This window comes from Urocampus carinirostris, chromosome 15, assembly GCF_059441175.1.
Source record: "Urocampus carinirostris isolate Australia breed hairy pipefish chromosome 15, RoL_Ucar_1.0, whole genome shotgun sequence".
Taxonomy (NCBI): Eukaryota; Metazoa; Chordata; class Actinopteri; order Syngnathiformes; family Syngnathidae; genus Urocampus; species Urocampus carinirostris.
The window spans coordinates 37,450,505-37,475,949 of NC_142363.1; the positions used below are offsets into that span (position 1 = coordinate 37,450,505).

General features: G+C 45.8%; 2 protein-coding genes across 5 annotated transcripts; both read right to left on the reverse strand.

The window, feature by feature from the left end:
- Nucleotides 1-6,567, reverse strand: txlnbb (taxilin beta b). Of its 4 annotated transcripts, none has more exons than XM_088354810.1 (10): nt 5,418-6,567; nt 2,561-3,601; nt 2,378-2,469; nt 2,143-2,313; nt 1,571-1,765; nt 1,265-1,384; nt 1,125-1,199; nt 744-836; nt 581-676; nt 1-456 (listed from the first exon to the last, which is right to left on the reverse strand). In XM_088354810.1, the coding sequence occupies exons 2-10, from the start codon at nt 2,760-2,762 to the stop codon at nt 64-66; spliced, it is 1,437 nt and encodes a 478-aa protein (XP_088210936.1). In that variant the 5' UTR covers nt 2,763-3,601; nt 5,418-6,567; the 3' UTR covers nt 1-63. The 4 variants fall into 4 exon arrangements, with proteins under 4 accessions (XP_088210936.1, XP_088210935.1, XP_088210937.1 ...); XM_088354809.1 differs by lacking the exon at nt 5,418-6,567 and having other exon boundaries at nt 2,561-2,773; nt 3,163-5,053; XM_088354811.1 differs by lacking the exon at nt 5,418-6,567 and having other exon boundaries at nt 2,561-2,773; nt 3,064-5,053.
- A 4,348-nt stretch (nt 6,568-10,915) lies between these two features.
- hivep2b (HIVEP zinc finger 2b) lies at nt 10,916-25,013 on the reverse strand. The gene is made up of 8 exons (XM_088354640.1): nt 24,898-25,013; nt 22,321-22,494; nt 14,049-17,604; nt 13,440-13,591; nt 13,191-13,366; nt 12,921-13,019; nt 12,141-12,847; nt 10,916-12,081 (listed from the first exon to the last, which is right to left on the reverse strand). Exons 3-8 carry the CDS (start codon nt 17,526-17,528, stop codon nt 11,773-11,775), a joined length of 4,923 nt encoding a protein of 1,640 aa, XP_088210766.1. The 5' UTR covers nt 17,529-17,604; nt 22,321-22,494; nt 24,898-25,013; the 3' UTR covers nt 10,916-11,772.
- Nucleotides 25,014-25,445: the final 432 nt, after the last annotated feature.

A 25,445-nucleotide genomic window follows, 5' to 3' on the forward strand; every position in this document is an offset into this window, starting at 1 on the left:
TTTGTTGAAGGATCCTCTTTTTTTAATTGGCACAAAAACACACAAAGCAGAACATTTGAAATATCAATCAACACATTCCAGTTGCAAATGTTCCCGACATTGTTCGCTCTGCTCCGATCGGTTCTCTGTCGACCCCTCTGCGTTTTGAGGGGGTCCTTGTGTCGTGGAGTCGGCCGGCAGGACTCGAGAGGCGGCGATTTCCTTCAGGAGCGCCTGCTCGGCTTTCAGATCGGCGAGCTCCCGGTTCCGATGGCTTTCCAGCGAAACGGTAGCCGTCGTTTCTTGATGGGGTTCTTCTGGGGTCTCTTCCTGAGAGGGCTTCTCCTCCTTCACTCCTCCTGGTTCCTGCACCTTTTCATACAGATGCCGCCTCTCGTCTTGCAAAGCCCTGCACAGACTCTCCAGTTTCTGGTTCTTGAGAGTGACCGCCTCCAGCTCTTTGTCCCTCAGCGCTTTCTGCAGAGCACAATTCATACAGTCGTAGATGAAGTTTAGCGATTCTTAAACCGACCCCTTTAAATCTTACGAGAACCCAGCGGCCTCGGTTCACTCTAGAAGAAGAAAAATAAAAGGTCCTCACCTCTGCCAGCATGTCCACCAGACTCTTGCTGCAGCCGTCGAAGCGACTCTTCCACGATTGGCATTCCTTCTCCAGCTTCTTCATCTTCTTGGCCATCTGGAAACACAACAAACACGTGAAGCGTCTCAAAATAGCCTCTTTCCTACAAAGGCACCGTTCCTACCTTGTCCATGTCCTGTTTGAAGCTGCTATAGACGCTGTTACTTTTGGAAACGGTTCCCTGGAACTCGTCAAATTTCTTGGAGTACAAGTCAAGCTGAGGACACAAAAACAGGGTTCCAGTTTTCAAATGAGATCCGGTAAGGTTGGTCCTGGTATATGGCCCTCAAGTCAGATTTCCACTTGCTTTTTAATCTCCGCATTAGTACCGGCGGCTTCTCGTGAGCCACTAGGACGAAAAGATTCTACAGTTCTACGCAAAAGTCGTTGAAAAAGGCCAGAACACAGTGGTTTATAATCAAACATACTCATTTACAAACGGAAATGACTACGGGACCAGGAAGACAGCACGTGGTTTAAAAGCTCCTTCCAGTCTTTTCCGTACCTGCGCCTTCATGTCCACCTCGTTTTCCTTCAAGATTTCAGCTTGCGACTTGTACTCGGCGGCTTTTTCGAGCAGCTGTCGAGACATCGGGAAAGTTGAGTGCGGTAGTACAGTACCGACGCCAAACGGGGTCCACATACCAGCTGCCGCTCCAGCTTGTGTTTTTCCTGCGCCTCCTTCAGCAACAGGTTGGCCTGAGCTAGCTTGGTGTCTAGAAGCTTCTCTTTCAAGTCCCGCTGCTTAAACACCTTCTCCAGATTCTGGAAGAGAGTGTCGGCACTAACTAACTTCATACTTGAGGCGAGAGTCTGCCGAGATCTTGGCGAGGCCCTCATAGAACCTCACAGTATGCCCCGCAACGAGATTTACAATCAAACATACATCGTACCACAATTTAGAAATCTACAAATGGATGGAATTATCAAAAGGGGTTTAGACTGCTTTACCGCCTCCCGCTGGTCATACTGCGTGATGAGGCCTTTAAGCTTGGAGGCCAGGGAACTGTTCTCCTGGCACAGTTTGGTGTTCCGACTGCTGTGCTCCTCGATCTGGGCTTGGATGTCGCTCAGGGTTCCCTGGAAGTGCGTCGTGATCTCCTTGCGCTTCAGGTCGTCTTCCCGGCACCTCTGCAACGTTTCTTCCTGTTTTCCCAAGAAGAAGAGCAGGAATAGGTTTGAACTTTTTTGACTGTCACTGCAGTCCGAAGGTTTTAGGACATTGATAGACTGAAATCTTAAAGTAAAGCGTCCCACTCGTATGCTTCTTATAACGGTCTTAGAAACCTTGACAAGTCTTGGAAGGATTCTGCGTGTGGAAAGTGTCCAACTGGAAATCGGTGTACACCTTATACTGAAATATCGAGACTTAAACGCTTCTAGTACCAGTCTCAGAACAGGTTCCATTAGGAACAAAAACCTTCAGAATTACTTTGTCCGCCAACTGTCTTTTGGGGGACCTATCTTTGTCCATCAATAAAATAGAACCATGGGGACAATTGGATTAAATTCAGGCTAGGCACCTTCAAGGTCTTGTTGTGGCGCTGTAGTTCCCGGCATAGTCCTTCTAGTTTGCTCCGAGCCAGGACAGCGCGACTGTGCTCGCTCTGCAGTTGGTCCTTCTCCTTCATCACCTGCAGAAGCTTCTTCTGCACAACTTTTAGCTGCTTCTGGTCGCTTCGGTGCTCCTCTAGCTGCGAGCGCACCAAAACGGTCTCCGTATGTCAGCAACGGCCAAATGTGAATGGATCTACTCACCAGTTCTGCGTGCTTCTTGATGCTGGCTTCCAGTTTCTGCTCGGGGTTGTCCAGTTTGTTGAGACTTTGCATCAGGAGCATGGCGTCTTTCCCTGAAGCAGCAACACAGGAGCTATAGTCTTTGAATCATTTGTCCTGATCTGTCCCAAAGATGAAAGAACACTATTTCCATGCAAAACCTACCTAAGTTCTTGAGCATCTTCTTCTCCTGCTTCTGGTTCCTTCGAGTGTTGGACTGAACCTCCTCCGTGTCTTCCGGCTCATCGGGTGCCTCGACAGTCTCGTAGGTGCTGATGATGTCCTCTAGTTGCTTGGCGAGGTTTTCCGTCAGGTCGTCTTTGGGGATACTATGGGCCTGGGTGCTGTTCTTCGGGCAAGACTCCATCTTTGTATCGGCTGAGAGGCAAGCATTTATGATTCGGATTAGAAGAGAATCCTGAGGACGGAATTGTGGACCCGATTGTTCTCTAGGTTTCAAAATATTGTCAATGTCTCCTGATTTTGATATTTAGCTCATGTCGTGAGGTCCGGTTTGTGGTTTCTACAAGGTCGATGACTGAAAACAAGCATAAAATTAGCGCTGGCTTCCCAAGTCGATCTTACGACACCTGTTCCAGAGCCAGGAGCTATTTTAAGAACTTCTTGATATGGCCAAGGCATTTTTTGAAATTTCCCTTTAAACATACTCTTAAGTCTAGGCAAAGGCGCAAAGAACCGATAAGTCCAACGAAACCTCGAGACGGCGTGCACCGGGCCCCTTTTACCTCGGCGGAAAACACACTTACCCGGACCGAGGGTCTCCGAGGGAAAGAGTGAAGCTCGCGCAGGCGGCCTGCCACCGCAGCTGTGATAGGGCCACCTTAAAATAGAGCGGACCCCCCCTGCCACCCCCAGATGGGGGGGATGGTCGTGCAGGACAAGACCGGACAGTAAAACCTCTCCCAAAACTACTGCCACCTTCAGGGACAGGACACTTATTCGGTGGTCCAACTTCTGATACCAGAATCCTTAAACACGACGGGATCTCTGTCTCAGGACTCTCAGCGGTAGAGAATTTCAGTCTGCTTCCACAGAAACTGGTTTTCATCCGTTTGTTGGTCATCGAGCATGTAGCGGTTCTCCAAGAGGCCTTCGAGTCCAAACTAGGTGACGAGATGGGCCTGTGAAAGACATTCTTCCGGGTTCTTGGTTGAATTTGGGAATTTGGATGGTAGTGGACTAGATCTGAGGAACAGGAAGTCTCGTTTATTACAAAGAGGAGTTTTTGTGACCAGTTTCACTTCCTGTGGATTCTTTGACGTAAGGGTGTCAAACTCATTTTAGCTTGGAAGCCACCAGGTAGAAAAATACTCTCTCAAGGGGCTGGACTAGTAGATGAAAGAGGGAGAGGGAGAAGGAGAACAATTGAGAGAAAGAGAAAGAATGGAAGAGAATTAGATTGTGAAATGGAGAGAGAACTAGATAGAAGGGGAGGAAGACCGACAACTGAAAAAAAAGGCAGAAGAAAGAGAGAGTGACCAAAAGAGAGGAAGAAACAGAAAGAGGAGAAAGTGAGAAAAGGAAAAGACAGAGAGTAAGATAGATAAAGGCAAAAGGTGATGGACAAAGAGGGAGAAAGACCCACAACAGAAAAAAGACAGGATAAAGAAAGAGAGTGACAAAAAGAGAGAAAGAAACAAAGAGAAGAAGAGAAGATACTGCGAGACACAAAAAACGAGAACATTAAAGACAGAGGGAGAAAAACCCACAACAGAAAAAAGACAGAAGAGAGAAAGAGTGACCAAAAGAGAGAAGGAAACAGAGAAAAAGAGAAGATACTGAGAGAAAGTGAGAAAAGGAAACGAGCGAGAGTAAGCTAATCAATGGCAAAAAGCGAGAGACAAAAAAAAACAGAAAAGTAGAGACAAAGAGAGAAAAAGATCAAAAGAGTGAGAGAGAAAGAGAGCGACAAAAGCAGAGAAAGGGAGATCCAAAGAGAGAGACATACAGGTCTATGGTCTTTTGGCGACACCAAGCGGACACATTTCGAACCGCAGCTGTTTTTTCTCTTGCGCTTCTCTGGGCATTTTCGGCCGGATTCAACGCTTTGGCGGTGCCTCATCCGGCCCACGGACTGCACGTTGGACACCCCCGCTTTTATTTTCTTCGAGCTTTATTTCTTCGAGGGTCTCTATTTCTATTTCTGTGGAAAAATCTTCGACGGGATAAGGTCCAATGAGGAGGCTGGAATCTTGCGGTTACCATGACAACCTTGAACAGTCCCCAAGTGATATTCCGCGAAGCGAGAACTATTTTGGGATGGCTCGGCTGCCACGCGCTTTATTTTTATCCCCTGCTTTTCTCCAGGCAGACACCGAAGAGCCACCGGGTTCCTACGGGTGCTTGAATATCCTTGAAAACGCTTGAATTTTGGAGGTTTTGCAAAACGCATGAGTTTTAGGTCCATTTTTGTCGTCTTTTTTTAGGTTAGGTCACAAGTGTCCAACAGGCGGCCCGGGGGCTGAATCAGGCCCGCTAAGGGATTGAGTCCGGCCCGCGAGACGACGCTCAGAGAAGCGCAAGAGAAAAAGGAGCTGCAGGTTGAAATAGGTCCACTTGATGTTGCCAAAGCCAGGTGCCTCCCACAAAGACACTGTACTTGTATGTATTTCTCTCTCTCTCTTTCTCTCTCTCTCTTTTTCTCTTTTTCTCTTCTCCTTTTCTCATTTTGTCCCTTTGTCTCTTCCTTTGTTGCTCTTTGTCTCTTTTCTCTTTCTCTTTTCCTACCTTTCGCGCTTTCTTTTCTCTTTTCTCTCCTTCTGTCTTTCTATTTCTCTTTGGATTTCTTTCTTCCTCTCCCTTTCTTTTCCCCCTCTCTCATGACTTTTTATCTTTTGTTTCTCACGCTCTCTCCCTCTCTTTCTCCCGCCCTCTCCACTTTTCCCTCCCGCTTTCTCTTATTTCTTCATCTCTCTTTTTCTTTCTCACGAATCTACTTGTCCGGCCCCCGACAGAATGTTTGTTCTATGGTGTGGCCCCAGAGTTGAAATGAGTTTGACACCTCTGGGTTAGGTGTTGGGCTAGGGCAGTCAAGCCCCCCCTAGGAAGAGGAAAACCCCTCGTGTGAGAATGCCTCCAACTGTAGCGGAAGTGCAATTGCAGGTTTTTCTAGGACAGTTGGAAAAAAAACACAACATCAGAGGTCAAACCACTCTCGATAGAGCTTCGGGACGTGCCTAGGGGCTTGTCCCACTGTTTGAGAACCACTGGGCTAGGGTTAAGAAGGTTTGGGCTTCAAATCAAAGTTTGAAACTTATTTGTGGGTTCCAAAATAGGATTGGGGCTAGGCTCAAAACTAAGATTGAGGCTAATTCAATGAAGTTCTAAAATAGGGTTGGGGTTGGGGCTAGGGTTAGGTGTAGGTTTAGGGCTAGGAACTAGGGTTTGGAATGTATGGTTCCAGAATAGGTTTAAAGCCTGGGTTACAGTTTGAAACAGGGTTTGGGCTAGGAACTAGGGCTTTGAGCTCCATGGCAGGATTTTAAACTGAATGTAGGGCACCAGAATAGGTTTAAAGCTCAGGTTACTGTTTGAAACGGGGCCTGGGCTAGGAACTAGGTTTTGGGCTCCATGTTATGCTTCTATACTGAATGAGGCGTTAGAAAAGAGGTTTGTGACTAAGGTTATGGTTTAAAAACATTCCTCCTCTCCCTAATAAACTGTGAGCATGTTACGCCATTGGGTTCTCCATTTCTATTTCCTGACCTGGTTCCTGACATTGAAACCATTTCAGGGTTCCAAAATCAGGTCGGGGCTAGGATTAGGGTTTGAAAGCGAGGCTCTCGGTCTTTCGATCGGCAAAGGATTTCTTCTTTCAACGGTACTGGAGAAAATGAATCCGTTTCCAAACACACACACGAAACCTTCCCGGCTTCGAAGTATATTCTCTTAAAACCGACCGGAACGGAATCTCGGCACCGAATCGTAACAACGGAGCACAAAAGAGACGCTCCGTCCCCGACCGAGTCCAAAAAACCGCCGACGGGTTTTTCGTGGATCTTCGGGAGATACAGGATGCATATACGCCCTCCGAATCGTCGGCGATACGAAGAAGAAGAACCGAAACGCAAAAACAATCTCGGTACGGGATGTTTTCCCCTTCCGGCCCCCCGCCCCCCAAAAAACTGGATCCAGATCAGTACCATCAAATACCATCCAGAGTGCCTAGCGAAAGCATTGCCCCCCCCCCCTCCTGGGACACTTAGTCATACTGTTACATTTCCGGCTTCCGACAAAAATCGAAAAATATGAAAAGATTTGAATGTACGTCACGATAAACAACCGTGAATCGGTTCCACATTTTAGATGAGGAAAAACCAGAAAGTAGGTGTTCCTGATATATTGTCCCCCTGTTCTCTCAGCTTGGCCCACTCACTCCAGATGGTTCCCTAATGACTTCTCAGTGATCCGCTGTCTACCTAAATGACAGAGCGTGCCTGTGTGTCATTAAGTCACGCTTGATATCAGAGGTGTCAAACTGGATACTAGAAAGAAAATCTTACAAGGGCCAGACTAATAGATATAAGAGAAAGGGAGAGAGGGAGAAAAAGAGAGAGAAGTAAAGAAAGATTAAAAGAGAAACAGAGTAAGAAAGAGAGAAAAGGGAGAAATAGAGAGAAAAAGGACAAATAAGGAAAGGGAGAAACAATGCAAGACGGCAAAAATGAGAAAGAAAGCGATGGGGAAAAATAGAAAGAAACAAAGAGAGAAAGAGAGGGGAGAGAGAAAAAGAATCAGAGAAAAAGAGTGAGAAAGAGACAGAGAAAAGAGAGAAAATGAGAGAGTAGTAAAGAGAGATTAAAAGAGACAGAGTAAGAAAGAGAGAGAAAAGAGGGAGAAAGAGAGAGAGCACAAGCGAGAGAAATGGGGACAAATAAGGAGATTGGTATAGGATGAAAGACGGCAAAAATGAGAAAGAAAGCGATGGGGAAAAAAATAAAGAGAAAGAAAGTGAGAAAGAGAGAAAGAAAAAGAGAGAAAATCAGAGAGAAATAAAGAAAGATTAAAAGAGAGACAGAGTAAGAAAGAGAGAAAAAGAAGGAGAAAGGGAGAAAGAGAGAGAAGAAGGGAGAGAAGAAGGGACAAATAAGGAGAGTGAGAATGACAATGAAAGACAACAAAAATGAGAAAGAAAAGCCATGGGAAAAAATAGAGAGACAGAAACAAAGAGAGAGAGGGGCAAAGAGAGAGAGAAAACGAATCAGAGAAAAAGAGTGAGACATAGACGGAGAAAATGAGAAAGAAGTAAAGAAAGATTAAAAGGGAGACAGAGCAAGAAAAAGAGAAAAAGAAGGAGAAAGAGAGAGAGGGCACAACGGAGAGAGAAATAGGGACAAATAAGGATAGTGGTATAGGATGAAAGACGGCAAAAATGAGAAAGAAAGCGATGGGGAAAAATAGAGAGACAAAGAAACAAAAAGAGGGGCAAAGAGAGAGAAAAATAATTGGGGGAAAAAGAGAGTGAGAGAGAGACAGAGAAAAAGAGAGAGCGAAAGAAAGAAAATCGAAAGATCGATTGAGCCAAATTTGGGGCCATTCTAGCATGAAATCTGTCGGAGTCGACCGAATTCTCACACGTGCCCCGGGTTTTCTTTCATTGTCGGACGAAAACGGTGAAAGTAAGAAAAGGTCCGTTTTAAATAAGGTCCAAATGCCAACCAAAACCCCCAAAAAGGATGAAAAAAGTTTATTCGAACGCATCTTCAAATTTCCCACACTTGCACGTGCAACAACAGGAGCTTGACATCAGCTGCAATGATTTTTTTAGCCTGAAGATGGCATCAACAAATGAAATATTTTGAACTCACCACCCCACCTTGAAGGATTTTTTTTTCTGTTTTGAAAGGAAGAATGGGCAAATATTTCGGTTTCAAGAAAACTTCTCGGGGCATACCCCAATAAAGCTTGTACAAAGAATGATCAGGCTAAGGGGGCCAATACTTTTGCAACACCTCCGTTTCAATGTTTTATTTGTTAGCACAATATAAAACGTAGAATACATTGGAATCCTTTTCACGATGATGTCCCAGATTTTGTTGATTCTTATAAAATATGTTGAGATTTTTATCCATAGGTTTTGAACCTAAAATATGGCAATACGTCAAAAAGTTCGTGGGGGGGGGGGGTTCAATACTTTCGCTAGACTGTTTGTAAACTTGTGAAATCCCTCGAAATAGCTCACTTTAAAAGCGTTCGTCCGACAAAACGCGTCCAAAAGTCTCGGGCGTTCCGACACCGGAGAAAAAACAAACGGGAACGGAAAGTATGTACAGAAAAAAACGGTCAAAAGAGGGATAGGCGAGGGATAGCTTTTCTTACCATAACCGTCTTTCCCATTCTTATTAACAGTGACAAACATTTTACGCAACTTAAAATCGGATTTCTTTGTATTTTTGTACCTTTAGCAATTAGCATTAGCAATCATCGGAGGATACTAGATTTTCTTAGGATACCGATTTGATACCGACTTTCCCATTCATAGCATCATGAAAATGTTCTGAAAAGATTTCAATTCGATTCGTTCGAGCTTCGTCGCTTTTATGATGCTACGCAATTAGCATTAGCAATTATTGGAGGATTCCAGATGATGTTTTTCATTTTCTTCCGATACCGATCCGATACCAACTTTCTGATTCACATTATCATAAAAATGTTCTGAAAAGATTTCAATTCGATTCGTTCGAGCTTCGTCGCTTTTACGATGCTACGCAATTAGCATTAGCAATTATTGGAGGATTCCAGATGCCGGTTTCCATTTTCTTAGGATACCGATCCGATACCAACGTTCCGATTTATATTATTATGAAAATATTCTGAACAGCTTTCAATTCGATACTTTTGGAGCTTTGTAGCTTTTAAGATGCTACGTAATTAGCATTAGCAAGTATTGGAGGATTCCAGATGATGTTTTTCATTTTCTTCCGATACCGATCCGATACCAACTTTCTGATTCACATTATCATAAAAATGTTCTGAAAAGATTTCAATTTGATTCGTTCGAGCTTCGTAGCTTTTATGATGCTACGTAATTAGCATTAGCAAGTATTGGAGGATTCCAGATGATGTTTTTCATTTTCTTCCGATACCGATCCGATACCAACTTTTCGATATATATTGTCATGAAAATGTTCTGAACAGCTTTCAATTCGATTCTTTTGGAGCTTCGTCGCTTTTACGATGCTACCTAATTAGCATGAGCAATCATCGGAGGATTCCAGACGACGGTATCCATTTTCTTAGGATACCGATCTAATGCCGATCTTTCCGATCGATATGTAACCGCGAAAAAAATCAACCTGGCTTTAAATTGGATCGGTTTGAATTTTCCTCACTTTTACAACGCTGCGTAGTTAGCACTAGCGAACGTCAAAATTTATTCGGATTTCGTCATTTTCACAACGCTACGTCGTTAGCATTAGCGAACGTCGGATTTTTCGAGACGCCGGCTCTCATTTTCCGAGAATACCGATCCGATACTTCCGATATAGTTTTATTTCAACAGAATTCTTTCGAACGCGACTCGAAACTCTTAATTATAAATAATCTAGCGTCCGAAATTCGGATTTTTCCGCCCGTCCCCGAACACGACCTAGCGCGAGCTCCCGGCGCATATTCCTGTTTTGGGATACGAGGTACAAAAAAGTAGCGGAATGTGTTTTTTCCCGATCATTCAGCAGGTCGGAAAAGTGCAGATTAGGAGTACTCCGCGGCAAAAAAGATATCAAAAGCGATACTGCATAACTTGCATCACTGCTGCATAAGTCCAATGTACTACACTTTTCGCAAATATATTTACAGGTACTGACGTACACGTGTATATGTACGTATATATATACATTTATACTGTATTTACATACGCGTATACACACATGTACATGTTTTTATACGTATAACTGTATAATAATAATAATTTCCTTGTATTGTCATTCTGTGTAACAATGTACACAGAACGAAATGTCGATTGCACCTGACCCGTTGTAGCGAGCCGATGCAGCCGCAGCCAACAGAGGGCGCCGCCGACCACTTTTTAAGTCTTAGGAATGACTCGGCCGGGGCGCGAACCACCGACCTCCCAGTCTCAAAGCGGGCGCCTTACCATCTAGGCTACTGAGTATGTATCACATATAAAATGTGTGTATAACTACATACGTATAATTACATAAATATACATATAGTTAGGTGTATATATACGGATAATCACGTATATGTACGGGTAATTGCATATATGTACACATACTTATGTATATGTACGTATGATTACTCATATGTATATTTATTTACGTGTATACATACTTAAACATGTATATATACCTATACATGTATTTATATATATTATACATATGTATATATATAGTATATATATATGTGTGTGTGTGTGCGCATATAGTGTATATACATATACATAGTTATTTATATATATATATATATATATATATATATATATATATATATATATATATATATATATATGTATATATGTGTAATATATGTGTGTATGTGTATATATATATGTATACATAAGTATGTGTATGTATATACGTATATATAACTATGCGTGTATGTATATACAGTATATGTATATACATATATATAACCATGCGTGTATTCGTATACAGTATATGATATATATATGTACGTATACAATTACGTATATATGTACATGTGTGTATATAGATATAGTTTTTATATCATACATAAATAGTAGTCAAATTTGTACCGATATGTAGTGCTTACGTCCTAGTACATAAATCGTTATCAACAGTTATGTATACTACGAGTATTTTCTGCGCAATAGTAAAATTCCATGCAAGATAAAAACGACATTAAGAAAAAGTATTTTTTTTTCCGGTTTTGTAAAGATCCTTCAAAATAAAGGCACAGACCCTCAAGCCTCCAAATCTTTTTTTCTTTGAGATGGAAATCAACGAACGAGCGCACTATTAGATAGGAGTACGTGGAAACGCGTACGTTCAAATACTAAGAAGAAAGGTAGCGTGATACGTGAAAGGGATTTGTTTTTTCTGTACAGTACTCTAGAAATATAATTTATGTGCAATTGTATGCAAACTGCTATGTCAAACAAAAGGCATACTAGCGTAATACAGTAGAACTCTCGGTATTGCACCTGCACCCAATAATAAATATTTCAGAAACGTCCCTCGTCCTATCTTCAGGAGCCGAGAAGCCGTATCGTCTCGGTCGGGAGCACCCGAGTCGGTGTGGCCCCCGGGTTCGTTTTCTCAGGGTCTCTTCGTCTCGATCGAGAGCGAGGCGGTCCTTAAAAAAAAGGGAGGGGTCCCAGGGAGAAGATCCCGGAGAATCCTCGTCAAAACGAGACCCCGACCGGACTCGAGGTTCTAATGAAGGTCCTCGGCGTTGATCTTGAGAGAGGCGATGGCGTTCAAGCACGTCTGGACGTTCTCCTCCTGGATTCCCGCATCGAGACTTCCCCGGTCCTCCTCCGGAGGGGCCCGGCACGCGGCTTCGTCTTCGCCGGCCCGGCAGGAGGACCCGTCGGAAGAGGCGGGGGAAGGCGGCGGGGCCGCCGAGGGTCCTCCTACGGGAAGAACCGGAAGCAGGCTAAAGGCCTGCTTCTGAGAGTGGAGAGGAAGGTGGCTCAGGAGGTTCTGGTGGGCAGCAGGCAGACCGGAGCTGGTCCTCTTCTCCTGAAGGTCAAAAAGGATGTCACTGTACTTGTAGGGAGTGTCAAAACCGTGCTACTTACCAGCTCCGTCTCAAAGGCTCCTTGTTGCCGACCGATGTCGAGCTTGGGGTGCTGCCTGCTCTTGTCGCTTGTCCCTCGTTGCTGGTGCGATCCCCCCCGGCGCGGCGACACGGCCCTCAGCACCACCCGCTGCCTGCCGCGCACGGCCGCCTCCCGCCTGCCGGCCATTTCCGCCCCGGGCGACGCGGGTCGTTCCGCCGCCACAGGAGGAGACAGGTGCTGGATCGGGGAGAATCCGGGCGAGCTGGGCCTCAACGGTGAGCCGTCCCATCTGGGAGAGCAGCGACCGCGCGGGGACAGCTCGCGCCTCGGCGACGGATACCGCAAACGGGAAGGGGACGGCTCCCTGATGGGGGACTCCCAGCCGGGCGAGAGGAGGCACGAAGAATAGGGATCAAAGAGGAAGCCGGCCTGTTCCGGAGAAAGAACGCTCAGAGAGTCGTCTTCCGAGTTCTTGTCTCTCTGTTCCCAGCCCGGCCACCTTCCGGAGACTGTGACGGTGACGGGCGGGGACGCCACGCCGCCGCCCGGTTGCGGACTGGTGCTGCGGGAACGCAACTTGGGTGTGGCGTCGCCCTCGTAGTCTTCATCCTCCTCCTCATCTTCGTCCATGTCGTCGGCGTCTTCGTCCATACCGTCGGAATATTCGGCATCGGAAAACTGATGTTTGGCCGCGACCTCCGCCTTCGTTTCCTGCGGACCCTCTTCTGCTCCAAAGGGTTGAGACGCTATGTTTTGAATTTTATGCTCTAAAAAAGAGAATCCGTACGGTGTTCTTACCGTGTTCCTGTATTTCCGTCTCATCCGTGGTCACGGAAACGCCCAGCTCCAGACACTTCTTCGTGTGGGCCTTCGACTTCATGTGTTTTGTCAGGTTCCCTTTTTCAGAAAAGCGTAAAAACAGTCAAGATCATTGACCTCGAGATTTGGCCCGTGCGAGCGAATGAAAAATGACACGACTGAAAAAAATCAGCTGATTCTGTAAAAGCTGGAAACTGAGCCGATACCATTTTACCGCTTGTGCGTTTTTGCGTGGTTTTCCCGACTCACCTTTGGTCTTAAAGGCAAAGTTGCAGACTTTGCAGATGTAGGGCCTTACGTCGGTGTGGGTACGAATGTGTTTCTTCAGCATGCTGGGTTTCTTGCAGCGAATCCCGCACTCCTCGCAAATGTATTTGCCCCGACCCCGACCCCGCACGTACACGTAGTCCTCGTTGGACTTGAACCTGAAAATAAAAGCCCGTGACCGGCAAGGACTTTGAACGGGAGACGGAAATCCCCCCGGGCTGCTTTGCTCACCCCCCCTCGAAGATCTTGATGCGCGTGGGAGCTGTTTGGGTATTTGACGCCTCTCTCTCCTTCCACTCTTCCTTGGCGGCCTTTTGTCTGAAGCTGGCGTCCTTCGGCTTCTTGCCCGCTTTGACGTCGGTCTCCTCGGGCTCCGGTTTCCTCTGCGGGTGATTCGGACCAGCAGACGTATTGTTAACACGCTGGATGTAACGCGATTCGACTCTCGCTTAGCAAACGGGGGCGCTTCCGCAGCTCGGACAAACCCCGACGAGTCACGTTGCCTTTAATTCTCTTGTGACTCGTTCAGAGAACCCTTTTCATGATTTTTCACTAAAGTCATTGCGCAGCCAGGGCAGAATTACAGTAAACGTGGAAGAAAAACACTACGGTTCATTTTAAACTTGTTACCTGGTGCTACAGTCTCTGGACCCGCTTCTGTTTCGGTATCTTACCCAAGGAATACTTGTCACAAAGACTCTTACATACTAGATTGCAATCAAGCTGCTCTCGTGCTGAACCTCGAGGGCCCAAACAAAACCGTACCAAACGGAAAAATCCATGAGTTGACGTAGGCCGTTCCCATTAACAAAGTGGCGCACAATACCTGAACCTCCTCACCTGTTCAAAAGTCTGTCGCCACAGGACGAGGGACGAAACCAATTTCCCGTTGCCGGGTTGACCCACGTCAGCTGTCGAGTAGATGGAGTCGCAGCGCTTCTGCTTGGAGCGCAGCAGGGAAAGCGCGACACCGGTCCCGAGCTCCGGCGGATTGGGATTGCGGGTGCTGACGATCCAGGCGGCATAGACCGAGCGGGTAGCGTCGCACCCTTGCGTGTAGCTCGGTTTGGTGTAGCTTAGATAACACCAGCTCACGGCAGTCGCCGTGCGAAGACTTGGAAACGGTGATGACCTCCCCTGACGCTTGCCGTCCGAGGTCCGGACGACCCGCTTGATGACCGGCGGCGCCCCCGTGTCCATCTGTGCCTGTTTTTCTGCCGCATACGTAGGCGAGCCGCCGTCTAAGGGAGAGCTCTCCATTGCAGACTCCTCGCCTAAGTCTTCGATTACTTCCTGAGGCTTTTTCAACTGGTTCCGACGTGAGTCCTCCTCCAAGTGGCACTTGCCCAGCTCCACCGCACTTAACTCCTCCACAATCTGCCCAAACATCCTTTCTTCCTTCACACGTTTCTGCTGCCTGACTTCTAGAAAAAGGTCTAGACTGCTCGCAGGGGAGAGCATGCGTTTGTTGGTGCCACCGCTGGAGGCATTGGTGGTGGAGATGGTCCGGGAGGTGAGGGAGAGGGGGATGCCTGTCTTAAGCTTGGCCGGGGATAAGTCCAGCGCTTCGGGGTGCGCGGCGAGCCGACTCTGAGCGCCGGCTAACGCGGGGCTCAATTTATCAAAGTGGTCCTCTTGAAAGACCTGTGACACCGTTGTGTACGTTAGGCTGCCATAGTTTGGTAAGTGAGTCTGGATTCTCACAGGGATGAACAAGCTGGGCGGTGGGGGCTGAAGGGGAGCTTTTCCATAGGAAAAGACCGCGTTGCCGAAGCCAAACACTTGCGAGGCTTCGGTGTCCGTGCTGAGTGACTCCTGTCGCACCAGGTTCGCCCTGCGTCTCTCCTTGGTCAGCTCCCCCGGTCTAAATTTGGGTGAAGAGTCCAGGCTGCCGCAGTCAAACGATACGCTCCGTACCTCCGGGAGCTCCTTGCGCAAGTTGCAAGGCGCCTGCTCCGAGGAAGAGCGTCTCATTTCATGTTGCTGACGCTGATGGAGAAGGGACAGCGCGTGGCTGCTCCCTGGCACAGATAAGAGCTCGAGAGGCTTGCCAAATTCGTCCTGCCTGGTCGGGGAAACCACCTTCAGGCTGTCCTCCCTGTCAAAGGAGAAGGTTGAGCTGTAAGATAAATTGCTGTCCTGACTGGGGCTGCGCGAGAGGCTGGTGCAGGCCGACTCAAAACTGGACTCCCCCGAGGAGTGTTCGATGTCGGCGAGACGCAATCTTTTCTTCTTCGGGGGGAGTTTTTCAGGCGGAAACTGTGCTAACGTTTCACTCCGTTGCGGCCATTGAAATTCTTCCACATGCTTCTCTGGCTCCTTCGCCGGCACGTCCGAAGCTTTTTCCGGACTGTCGGGCTCCACGGTGACCCTGATCTCAGGTACTTGGATGTTAGACTGACGCACCAGCTTAGCGGCCAGCTGAAAGGACTGCCGCTGTGTTCCGTCAGCTCTGTCCGTCTCGAAGGATTCCTCCATGGGCTCGATTGAAGAGAAGCCTTCCTGCCTCTGTCTGAGTGTCCTGTAGGATCCGGACTGTTCGCCAAGAGGCCTGTTGACAAAGTTTGTGTGCTGGATGACGGAAATGACGTTTCCTAATGTTTTTCGGGAACACGTTTTCGGGTTGACCGATACCTCCATGTCGATTCTATCCGTACTCAAACGTCCTTCGGAAACGCCGGCCGTACCGCGGCCGACAAACTTCAGCTCGTAATCTTTACCGAGATCCGACATTTCTTCGCAATGTTCGCGGTGACCCTCAAACTGAGGCGGCAAATCCTCCTCTTCCCGCTTCTCTTTCCGGCGCTTCCGCGTCGCTAGTTCCACGGCGTGGCCTTTCGGGTTTCCGCCCGGGGAATAAATGTCCATTTCCGTTCCGGCAAGTGGCAACTCGCTTGTCCTCAGGTGACCCTCTGTGTCGGCGTGGCCCTCGTGGGACGGCACCTCGAACGCCGCTTGCCGCCGGAGTCTCCTCATACCGGCGTTACTCGTTCTCTCGTCAAAGGAGTGACTCCCTCTGAGCGCCAGGGGTACGGTGAGGCTCGCCGCTGGAGACGTGGGCATGGAGTTGCTCCTGAGGAGGGTTCCCATGTCGGTCCCGCTCTCCAACGGCGCCTCCATCGCCTCTTCCTTCGCCAGCGATTTTGAATTGATTTTAATGGACTCGACGGTGTCCCTTTCCTGGGTGAAAACACGAGAAACTCCTTTCTCAGAGCTTCTTCTCACGTCAGCAGAATTTGCAACGGAGGAGACGTATGCGGTGGTCTGCTTGGGGCTGGGCCGGTAACACTTTCCGAACATGATTTCCTGGTAGGATTTGGCGTTGGCGTTCGGTGGGCTCGTCTGATGCTCGGCACTTTCGGATCGAGAAAAGTAACCAGAATCGGTGCTGCCTTTACTCGACTGACTCGGAAGGGACAGGTTGTGTTCCGAATCGCTGCTCCTTTTCTCCGACAGCCTGAGTGCCAGCCTTTGTTTGACGGCGCAGGATTGAATGGCGCGATCGGCCTCCGCCGCAGAAACGGGCGCAACTTTGATTTCCGGGGCGCGGGATGAACCGTCCTGAGTCGACGCGGAAGTCGCGGATGCTTTTTTGTGAGAAATGAGGTTGAGAACTTTGACGGCCGTGTGATCCGAAGCCTCCGCCGGGGAGTCCAGCAGAAGAAGCGGGTCGCCGAAAGCCTCATCGTCGGTGTCTGTGCTCTGATCGGCGTCTGAGAACAACTCGCCGTCGCCTTCCAAAGAGCCCTGGTCCACATTGGCGTTGCAAGGGAACGGCAAAGTTCCAGCCTTGACCGAGTGCGCGTGGGACTTTCGGTGTTTGTACAAATTGCTCTTGGTTTTGAAGGAAAAACCGCAGGGCAAGCAGGGGTAGGGGCGCTCTCCGGTGTGTGAGCGGATGTGTTTCTTGAGCACGCTGGGTTTGGCGCAGGCCCTTCCGCAGTAGTCGCAAACGTACCTTCCCGGCTTTTGCAGTTTCAGTTCCGTCTTGCCGCCGGCCTCGGTTTGCGGCTCCGTTCCTGAAGTGCAACTCAGTTGTTCGGGTAAAACGGTCGGCTTCTTTTGTCGGCCGGCCGCTTTGGCAGTTTGCAGTGAAAATGACGAGGCTTCCGTGTCCTGACTAGGAGAGATAGGATCCTCAAAACTCAGCGGCTTCCCCGACTCGGATGCTTTTGTGGCATCGTTCTCCTGCAGGTGCCGGTCCCACCCTTTGTCTTCCATCTCCACCGACGGACTTCTATCGGGCGCCTCAGTTGTGCGTTTTTTGGATGCGCCAAGTCTTCCCTGACCCTCTGTAGGGATTTTTTCCAGTGACTCCATCAATCCTTATTGTGTTTTGAGGATCTTGCCTTTTGTGATTCCCAAGTGATGCTGAAGTTCAGGCAGGATGGCTCATCTGCAGTCAAGGAAAGAGAAAGATGAATCCAAGTTTAATCAGCAGGAACACATTGTCATGTTTCTTCTGGAACTAATATTTGAGGGATTGCTAAATCTCTCCTCGTTGTGAACAAGAGGAAGATTTACCGTGCATAAACAGAAAATCCAGACCTGTGAAAAACCTACACATAATGGAAGCTAGAATGCCTTTCTTTATAGGTGCTTGGGGTTAGGGTAGGTTTAGAGTTATGATTAAGGGTTCAGGATAAAATTTGTGTTTTCTTTCAAGTTTAGGTTAGAGGGTTAGATGTTTAGCTGGGGACAGAGTTTGGATCCAGGGTTGGTCAGGGGTTTGGGCTACAGCCTGGGTTAGATCATTAGGGGTTGGGTTAGGATTAGCGGTTAGGGTGGGGTTAGGGCTAAAGTTCAGGTTAGCGGTTTTAGTGTGAGGGGTTGGGGTAGGGTAAGGGTTTAGGATTAGGGGTTAGGGCTAAAGTTGGGAATAGGAGTAAGTCTTAAGGTAGGTTTACGGGAGATGTTCGAGTTAGAGGGTCAGGGCATTGTAAGGTTAGCGTAAGGGCTCAGGCTAGGATAAGGGTTGATATGAGCGGAGGTGGAGCAACTGAGATGTCCATCTCATCTCATCTCATTAGCCGTACCGCTTATCCTCAGTAGGGTCGCGGGGGGGCTGGAGCCCATCCCAGCAATCATTGGGCAGTGGGCAGGGTACACCCTGAACTGGTTGCCAGCCAATCGCAGGGCACACAGGGACAGACAACTCATTCGCTCATTCACACCTAGGGACAATTTTGGACCGGCCAATCCACCTGAAATGCATGTCTTTGGAATGTGGGAGGAAACCGGAGTGCCCGGAGAAAACCCACGCAAGCACGGGGAGAACATACAAACTCCGCACAGAAAGTCTGGAGCTGGATTTGAACCCACGACAGGTTCCCATGACATGAACTGTGCCGCACAAGCGCTAACCACTGCGCCGCCGTGCTGTCCATGCCACCTTCAATTGCATGCTGCAGCCTCAACAACACCTGCAATTCCTTCCTATGGCTATTCGGGAAAAAAACGGAAGCCAAAATCCGGGGAATAGGTTCAGCAGCTGACCTGAAAAGCGGAAGGGAAATGGTCTCTTCGTGTTCTTTTGTCGTCTCAGTTTCAAAGGCAATGTCCTCTCTAACGAGGTTATGCAAGATGATCTGGATCAAACCCTCTGAGTTCCCTTTAATTAGGACATCCTTTCTTTCTATTTTTTTCGTCGGGACACACTCAGCCTGACGGGACTCACCCAGGACGCCCATCCAAGGTGAACCGCCCGTCTCTTTTGGACGCTATTGTGGAAAACGCACGTCCGACCTGAGATTCATCTGGAGGGTTTGGGTTCTCCTCTGCAACTTCTACATTGTTCATCCCGGTGATGCCTTCGAGAGACATTTTTCACCATTTTTGTGGATGCGGTCGATTCAAATCCCAGACGATTGCCTTCACTGTCGCCTTGTTTTTGTAGTTTTCCCTGGCATAGCCCGGTTGTTAAGTTTCAACTTTAGTAGACGCTTAAAATAAAGAGAGGAGACATCACTAGATTTTGAACCTGCAAGGTGGACAGGGAGAGAAACCTTCAAATGAGGAATTCCAAGCGGTCTTAAGGCCCCCAAATCCTTTCTTTTTATGAAATCTTCTAGGTTACAAAAGCAGATCTGACCTAAAGAGCGTGGAATTCCAAGAACAGCAACTGATAGTCGAAAAAATGATAGTCAAAATAGGGAACAGGCGTCTTATGAAATCTCTTTTGCAGGTCTCTCTTATTAAAAATAGAATTCACTTTATAGCTGTAAATCGGCAATATTTTACACCATTGCTTCTTTCAAATTGGACTACAGTTTTTTTTTAATAGTAATACAAATTGATGCGTACAATGTTGTGGGACTTATTGACGTGGACATGCTCCTGAATTTGTTAGTATGCGTTTGTTGCAGTGTTTTTTTTTTGTTTTGTTTTTTTGATTTAGTCTTTTTCTGATATTATTTGACTTTAAGATTTGCCGGATAGGATCCCCCGGCGGGCATCTTCTGGCCCGCGGGCCGTATCGCTGACACCCCTACTGTCATTGGTTTATGGATGTTAATGGGGACCAGAACAACACTACTGTAGAAATACTACAAAATACTACAAAATTATATCATGGAAATACATCTAAAACCCTACTGCGGAAATACTACAAAGAATTTTACAGAAATACTACAAAATTACATAATGGAAATACATCAAAAACACTACTGCAGAAATACTACAAAGGTACTACAAAATATTACAGAAATACTACAAAATACAGTAATGGAAATATATCAAAAACACTACTGCAGAAATACTAAAAAGAATATTATAGAAATACTACAAAATACTGCAGAAATACTACAAAATTATATAATGGAAATACATCCAAAACACTACTGCAGAAAAACTACAAAGGATATTACAGAAATGCTACGGAAATACATGAAAATACTACAGAAATACTACAAAAATACTGGAAAATACTACAAAATATTATTATGGAAATACATCCAAAACACTACTGCAGAAATACTAAAAAGAATATTACAGAAATACTACAAAAATACAAGAAAATACTACAGAAATACTACAAAAATACTGGAAAATACTACAAAATACGATAATGGAAATACATCAAAAACCCTACTGCGGAAATACTACAAAGAATATTACAGAAATACTACAAAATTACATAATGGAAATACATCAAAAACACAACTGCAGAAATACTACAAAGGATATTACAGAAATGCTACAAAAATACTGGAAAAAAACTCCAGAAATACTACAAAATATGATAATGGAAATACATCCAAAAAAATACTGCAGAAATACTACATAGAATATTACAGATATACTGCAAAACACTAAATAAATACTACAAAATGATATCATGGAAAGACGTCAAAACCACTACTGCAGAAATACTACAAAGATTATTACAGAAATACTACAAAAGTACTAGAAAATACTACAGAAATACTACAAAATACGATTATGGAAATACATCCAAAACACTACTGCAGAAATACTACAAAGGTACTACAAAATACTACAGAAATACTATGGAATACAGTAATGGAAATACATCAAAAACCCTACTGCAGAAATACTACAAAGAATATTACAGAAATACTACAAAATACTACAGAAATACTACAAAATTATATCATGGAAATACATCCAAAACACTACTGCAGAAATACTACAAAGGATATTACAGAAATGCTACAGAAATACTACAAAATACGATTATGGAAATAAATCAAAACACTACAGCAGAAATACTATGAAAATACAAAAAAATACTATAATGGAAATACTACCCAAACCTTTCTGCAGATTTACGACAAAAATACTAAAGAGAATATTCCAAAAGTACTACAGAAATACCACAAAAACACTACCAAAAGTACAACAACGGTAATACTGGAAAAGGAAAATGTCGCGCTTAATACTCAACTTAAGCGATTGTATTTCAAAATATATCTAAAAAATATAAGATGTTGATTTCTTCGTGTAGATGTAGCCAAAATCCTCAATTCAAAAAACTAAGAAATACTCCACTGCCTTGAAATGGTTCAGTCCATTTCATTCCTAGCACCGCATTGCAGTATTTCTATAGAATAATATTTCTAGTGTATCTATGGTAATACTGTAGTTGTATTTTTGTAGCATTTAGGTAGTCATAACGTTGTAGTATTGCTCTAGTATTTTTAGAATCAGTGTACTTTATTTTGTAGCGTTTTGTCGTATTTTTGTAGTATTTCTGTAATACTTTCAAAATATTTCCATTGTAGTATTTCTGTAGAAGTGTTTTTGATGTATTTCCTTTATAGTATTTTGTACCATTTTTGTCATATTTTGTAGATTTTTATAATGTTATTGAGTACTTTCATAATATTTCCTTTGTCGTATTGTTGTGGGGTTTTTGTTGTGTTTTCATAGTATTTATGCAGTCGTGTTTTTGATGTATTCCCATGATAGTATTTTGTAGTATTTCTGCTGTCTTATTTTTGTAGTATTTCTGTAGTACTCTCATAATATTTCCATTGTAGTTTTTTGTTGTATTGTTGCAGTATGTCTGTTGTAGTTTCATAGTATTTCTGCAGTCGTGTTTTTGATGCATTTCCATTATTGTATTTTGTACTTTATCCGTAGTATTTCTGTAGTATTTTTATAATTGGTCAACTTTATTTTCTAGTATTTTTTGATACTATTGTGCTTGCATTGTCGTATTTCAGTTGTAATATTTCTGTAATAGTATTTTATATTTTAGTATTACAGTATAATATGTTAGAGCTTGTTTTTAGGCGCTAAATTAGATATTTATATATAGTCATTTTGTAGTATTTTGGGGACAATGGCACCCCCAAAAATCCTCCATTTAGAGGGCCGGATGAAGAACCTGAGGGGCCCGCGGGCTGTCGTTTGGCCACCCCCGTAGCTCCCCCCCTCCTCCTCCCCCTCAAGGTCGTTCTGACCTCATCGCGGAATTTTTCCCCGATCTTTCGTCGTAAAGCGAGCGCGTGGCGTATAGCGAGACGCCGCGTTCCGCTTTACGCCACGTCGCACCTGCGCAGGCGGAGACGGGGGGACAACGGGGGGGTAGCATCGACACAGTGTCCCTTTAAGCATCCGATGACATTGAAAGAAGCGCGAATCTTACGGGAAAGGCGGGCGGGCGCTTTTCCGCCTTCTGCGTCCGGGGTACCGCGCATCTCCGCTGCCGCCGCCGCGCCGCCGTCGTCCTCGTCGGTGGTGGTCTCGGCGGGGGAACGGGAAGGAAGCGCGCCGCTAAAGCTTCCATTCGTCCCCGGCCACGTCGTCGTCGTCCTCGTCCCTGCGCATATTGGATGCGACCGAGACGCTCAGGAGAGGAAAAATAGACGCGGGCATGACGTGCGCGCGCCCGCTACCAGAAATAGCAAATGGGGGGGGGGGGGGGTGTTGTGAGGGGGGTGCGCGAAGAACCGCCGCTCACGGCGCTTTTCCTCTCCGCGAGAGGGACGCGTCGTTCGGGAACGCGATGGCTGCGTGAGCCGGCTCCCGGAAGAGTCGGCTCCTAAAAAAACATTCTTTTTCCTCTTTGTTCATCTTTTTCACACTCTTTACTGAATTCCCTTTTTTTGTTATTTTTTTCTTTTTTCTTCTTTTGTTTCTATTTTTCTTGCTTTCTTTTTTCTCTTTTTCATTTAAAAATCATGGGGATTTTTTAATTGACTTTTTTTGGGTTCTCCACTTTTTGCCTCTTTTTTCCATTTTTTTCTTTTATCTTGTTCTTCTATTGTATCTTTTTTTCTTGTGCTTTTTTCCCTTTTTCCCTTCTGTTTAGGTCTTTTCTTCCTTTCTTCCTTTTTTTTCTTAACTCGGGAAAACAAATCAAATGTGTTAAGAACTTCACTTTTTTTGCTTGTTTTTCTTCTTTTTTCTTTTTCTTCTTTGCTTCCTTTTCCGCTTTTAATCTCTTTCTTTTTTTCTTACTTGATACTTCTTTTTTTCTTGTTTCATCTTTTTTCTTTTATTCTTTGCTTCTATTGTTTGTTTTTTCCTAGCTTTTCACTTGTTTTTTTCTTGCTTGAAAATAAGGCGGAATTTCCATCACAACTTTACGCTATACTGATGTGATTTTTGGGAACGAAGCGGCTCTACAAGCCGGCTCTTGGAAGTTCAGAACGGGAGTCGGCCCTTTTTCTTTCTTTTCTTCAATCGTCCTTTGAACGGCCGAGTGTGTGGGGAAAGAGGAGCGCCTCAGGGCTCTATCCTATTCCCTCGAGCGTTAAACAAGTTGGTGCTCGCCTGCTCGCTTCTCCATTACGCGGCATTAGATTCGGGGGGGAGGCGGGGGGTTCCGAAATTGTCATGGTCGAACCTCTCATCATCTATAAGAGGGCTGTCAAAGTCATTTGAGCTTGGGGACAAATGTGAGAGAGGGGGCTGGACTAGCGGATGGTAGAGAAAGAGTGAAAAAGGAGAAAGGGAGAACGAGTGAGGAAAAACAGAGGTAGCACAATAGAGAGAGAGACAGAAAAGAAACAAGACAGAAAAAGAAAGAGAAAGAAAGTGAGAGAAAAATCAAAAGAATGAAAGAAAATACAGAGATAAATAAAAGAGAAAAGAAGCGAGCATGAGAAAGAAATGAAGTGATGGAGGAAGTTAGAAAAAAGAAGGAAAGAGGATGAAAAGGAAAAAAGAGAAAAAAGAGAGCAAGAAAGCAAGAGCAATACATAAAGAGAAATGGAGAGAAGGAGAGAGAGAGAGAGAGAGAGTGACAAGAGAATGAAATAGAGAAAGAATATGAGAGAATCAAAAGAATGAAAGAAAATACAGAGATAAATAAAAGGGAGAGAAAAAAAGTGACCATGAGAAAGAAATGGAGTGATGAAGAAAGTTAGGAAAAAGAAAGAAAAAAGAGCAAGAAAGTGAGATAAATATATAAAGAGAGATGGAGAGAGAAGAAAATAGAGAACATAAGAAAAGAAAGAAAGAGAGAAACTACTCCAGTTACATTGCGAGTCGTGTGACATTCTGCACATTCAAGCACACCTATTTCCAACCGCAGCTCATTTTTCTCTTGCGCTTCTCGCAGTGTGGTCTGGGGGGGGTCGATTTAAAGCACTTGCCGGGCCTGATCCGCCCGCGGGCCGCCTGGTGGACACCTGTGACCTATAAATACCAAAGGTTCCTTCTTGTCTCATGGGAGGGGGGATGCATGTTTGCAGGGAACAGCTGAGGGGGGGGATTCCATCTTGCCCCCCTCCCCACCTTCCTCCCCCATCTCATTCATCTTTGGACTTCATCCTCCACCGCAAAGGATGCTGGTGGCACGTCGCCATGGCAACAGAGGCTGACACAACGCCCCCTCCAAAAAACGGGCTGGTTACGCCCCTGATGCCATGACACGTCCTCTTTTAAAGGAGTCGATTGGGCGACTCGGTCACGTGACCGGCCGCATGCCCATACGTGGACTTCCGGCCGGCAGCACCCCTCTGTTGTGAAGCTGGGGGGTCCCGAACACCCCCTCTGGTGGCCCCCCTTGGCATGTCATGAAAGGTTGGCAGAAAAGGGGACCCCCTCCGCCCCCCCCCCCCTGCATCTGGAGAAGAAGCGTGCGGCACACGCGGAGGGAGCCTCTCGGGTGACAAAACAGACCCCCCCCCCCCTCACTCCCCCTCAATGACAGGCTTTATTTGGAACAAGCGAGCGAGGCGCCAAAAAACAGGCAGGGGGGGTGGGGGTATCTTACCTGGAATTATAAAGGCCCCCAGGTAGTGGATCTTGTGGGGTGGGGGTCGCATACCCCCCCATCCTCCCGCCCCCCGTCCCGGAATGCTTCGAGATACGCTCGGAGCGTGTCCTCACGAATCCTCCCGGATGCAGTGTCCCCAAAAACGCCACTAGAGGGCGCCAGTGAAGCGATTCGCTGCCCTGGATTGAAAATAGCTTCACAGCCCCGTCACCGCAGGAAAACCATGTCGGTATTTAAAGGGACAGTGTGAAATAAACATTCATTTGAATACTAGCAAGAAAAATACATCGACTCTATTGCAAATGTTATTTTTTGTAAAAAAAATACCAAATTCTTGAGAATTTGGTATTTTGTTTACATAGAGGTTGCCTCCATGTACTTGTATTTTTGCATTATTTCAGTTGGAATATTTCTGTCGTAGTATTTTACGAAGTAGTATTTTTATAGTATTTCTGAATTCGACTTTTTGTAAGTGTATTTGTAGTATTACAGCAGGTTTTTTTAATTTTTGTAGTATTTCCATTGTGGATTATTTTATAATGCTT

Excerpts from the sequence above, each read along its gene's own strand:
- hivep2b (XM_088354640.1), bottom strand. The coding sequence starts at position 17,528 with ATGGAGTCACTGGAAAAAATCCCTACAGAGGGTCAGGGAAGACTTGGC. Across the intron at positions 13,367-13,439 it reads ATCAAGATCTTCGAGGGGGG|GTTCAAGTCCAACGAGGACT; the intron begins GTGAGCAAAGCA and ends TTTTATTTTCAG. Across the intron at positions 12,082-12,140 it reads GAGCCTTTGAGACGGAGCTG|GAGAAGAGGACCAGCTCCGG; the intron begins GTAAGTAGCACG and ends TTTGACCTTCAG.
- txlnbb (XM_088354810.1), bottom strand. The coding sequence starts at position 2,762 with ATGGAGTCTTGCCCGAAGAACAGCACCCAGGCCCATAGTATCCCCAAA. Across the intron at positions 1,766-2,142 it reads GCCACAACAAGACCTTGAAG|GAAGAAACGTTGCAGAGGTG; the intron begins GTGCCTAGCCTG and ends TTGGGAAAACAG. Across the intron at positions 677-743 it reads TCAAACAGGACATGGACAAG|ATGGCCAAGAAGATGAAGAA; the intron begins GTAGGAACGGTG and ends TTGTGTTTCCAG.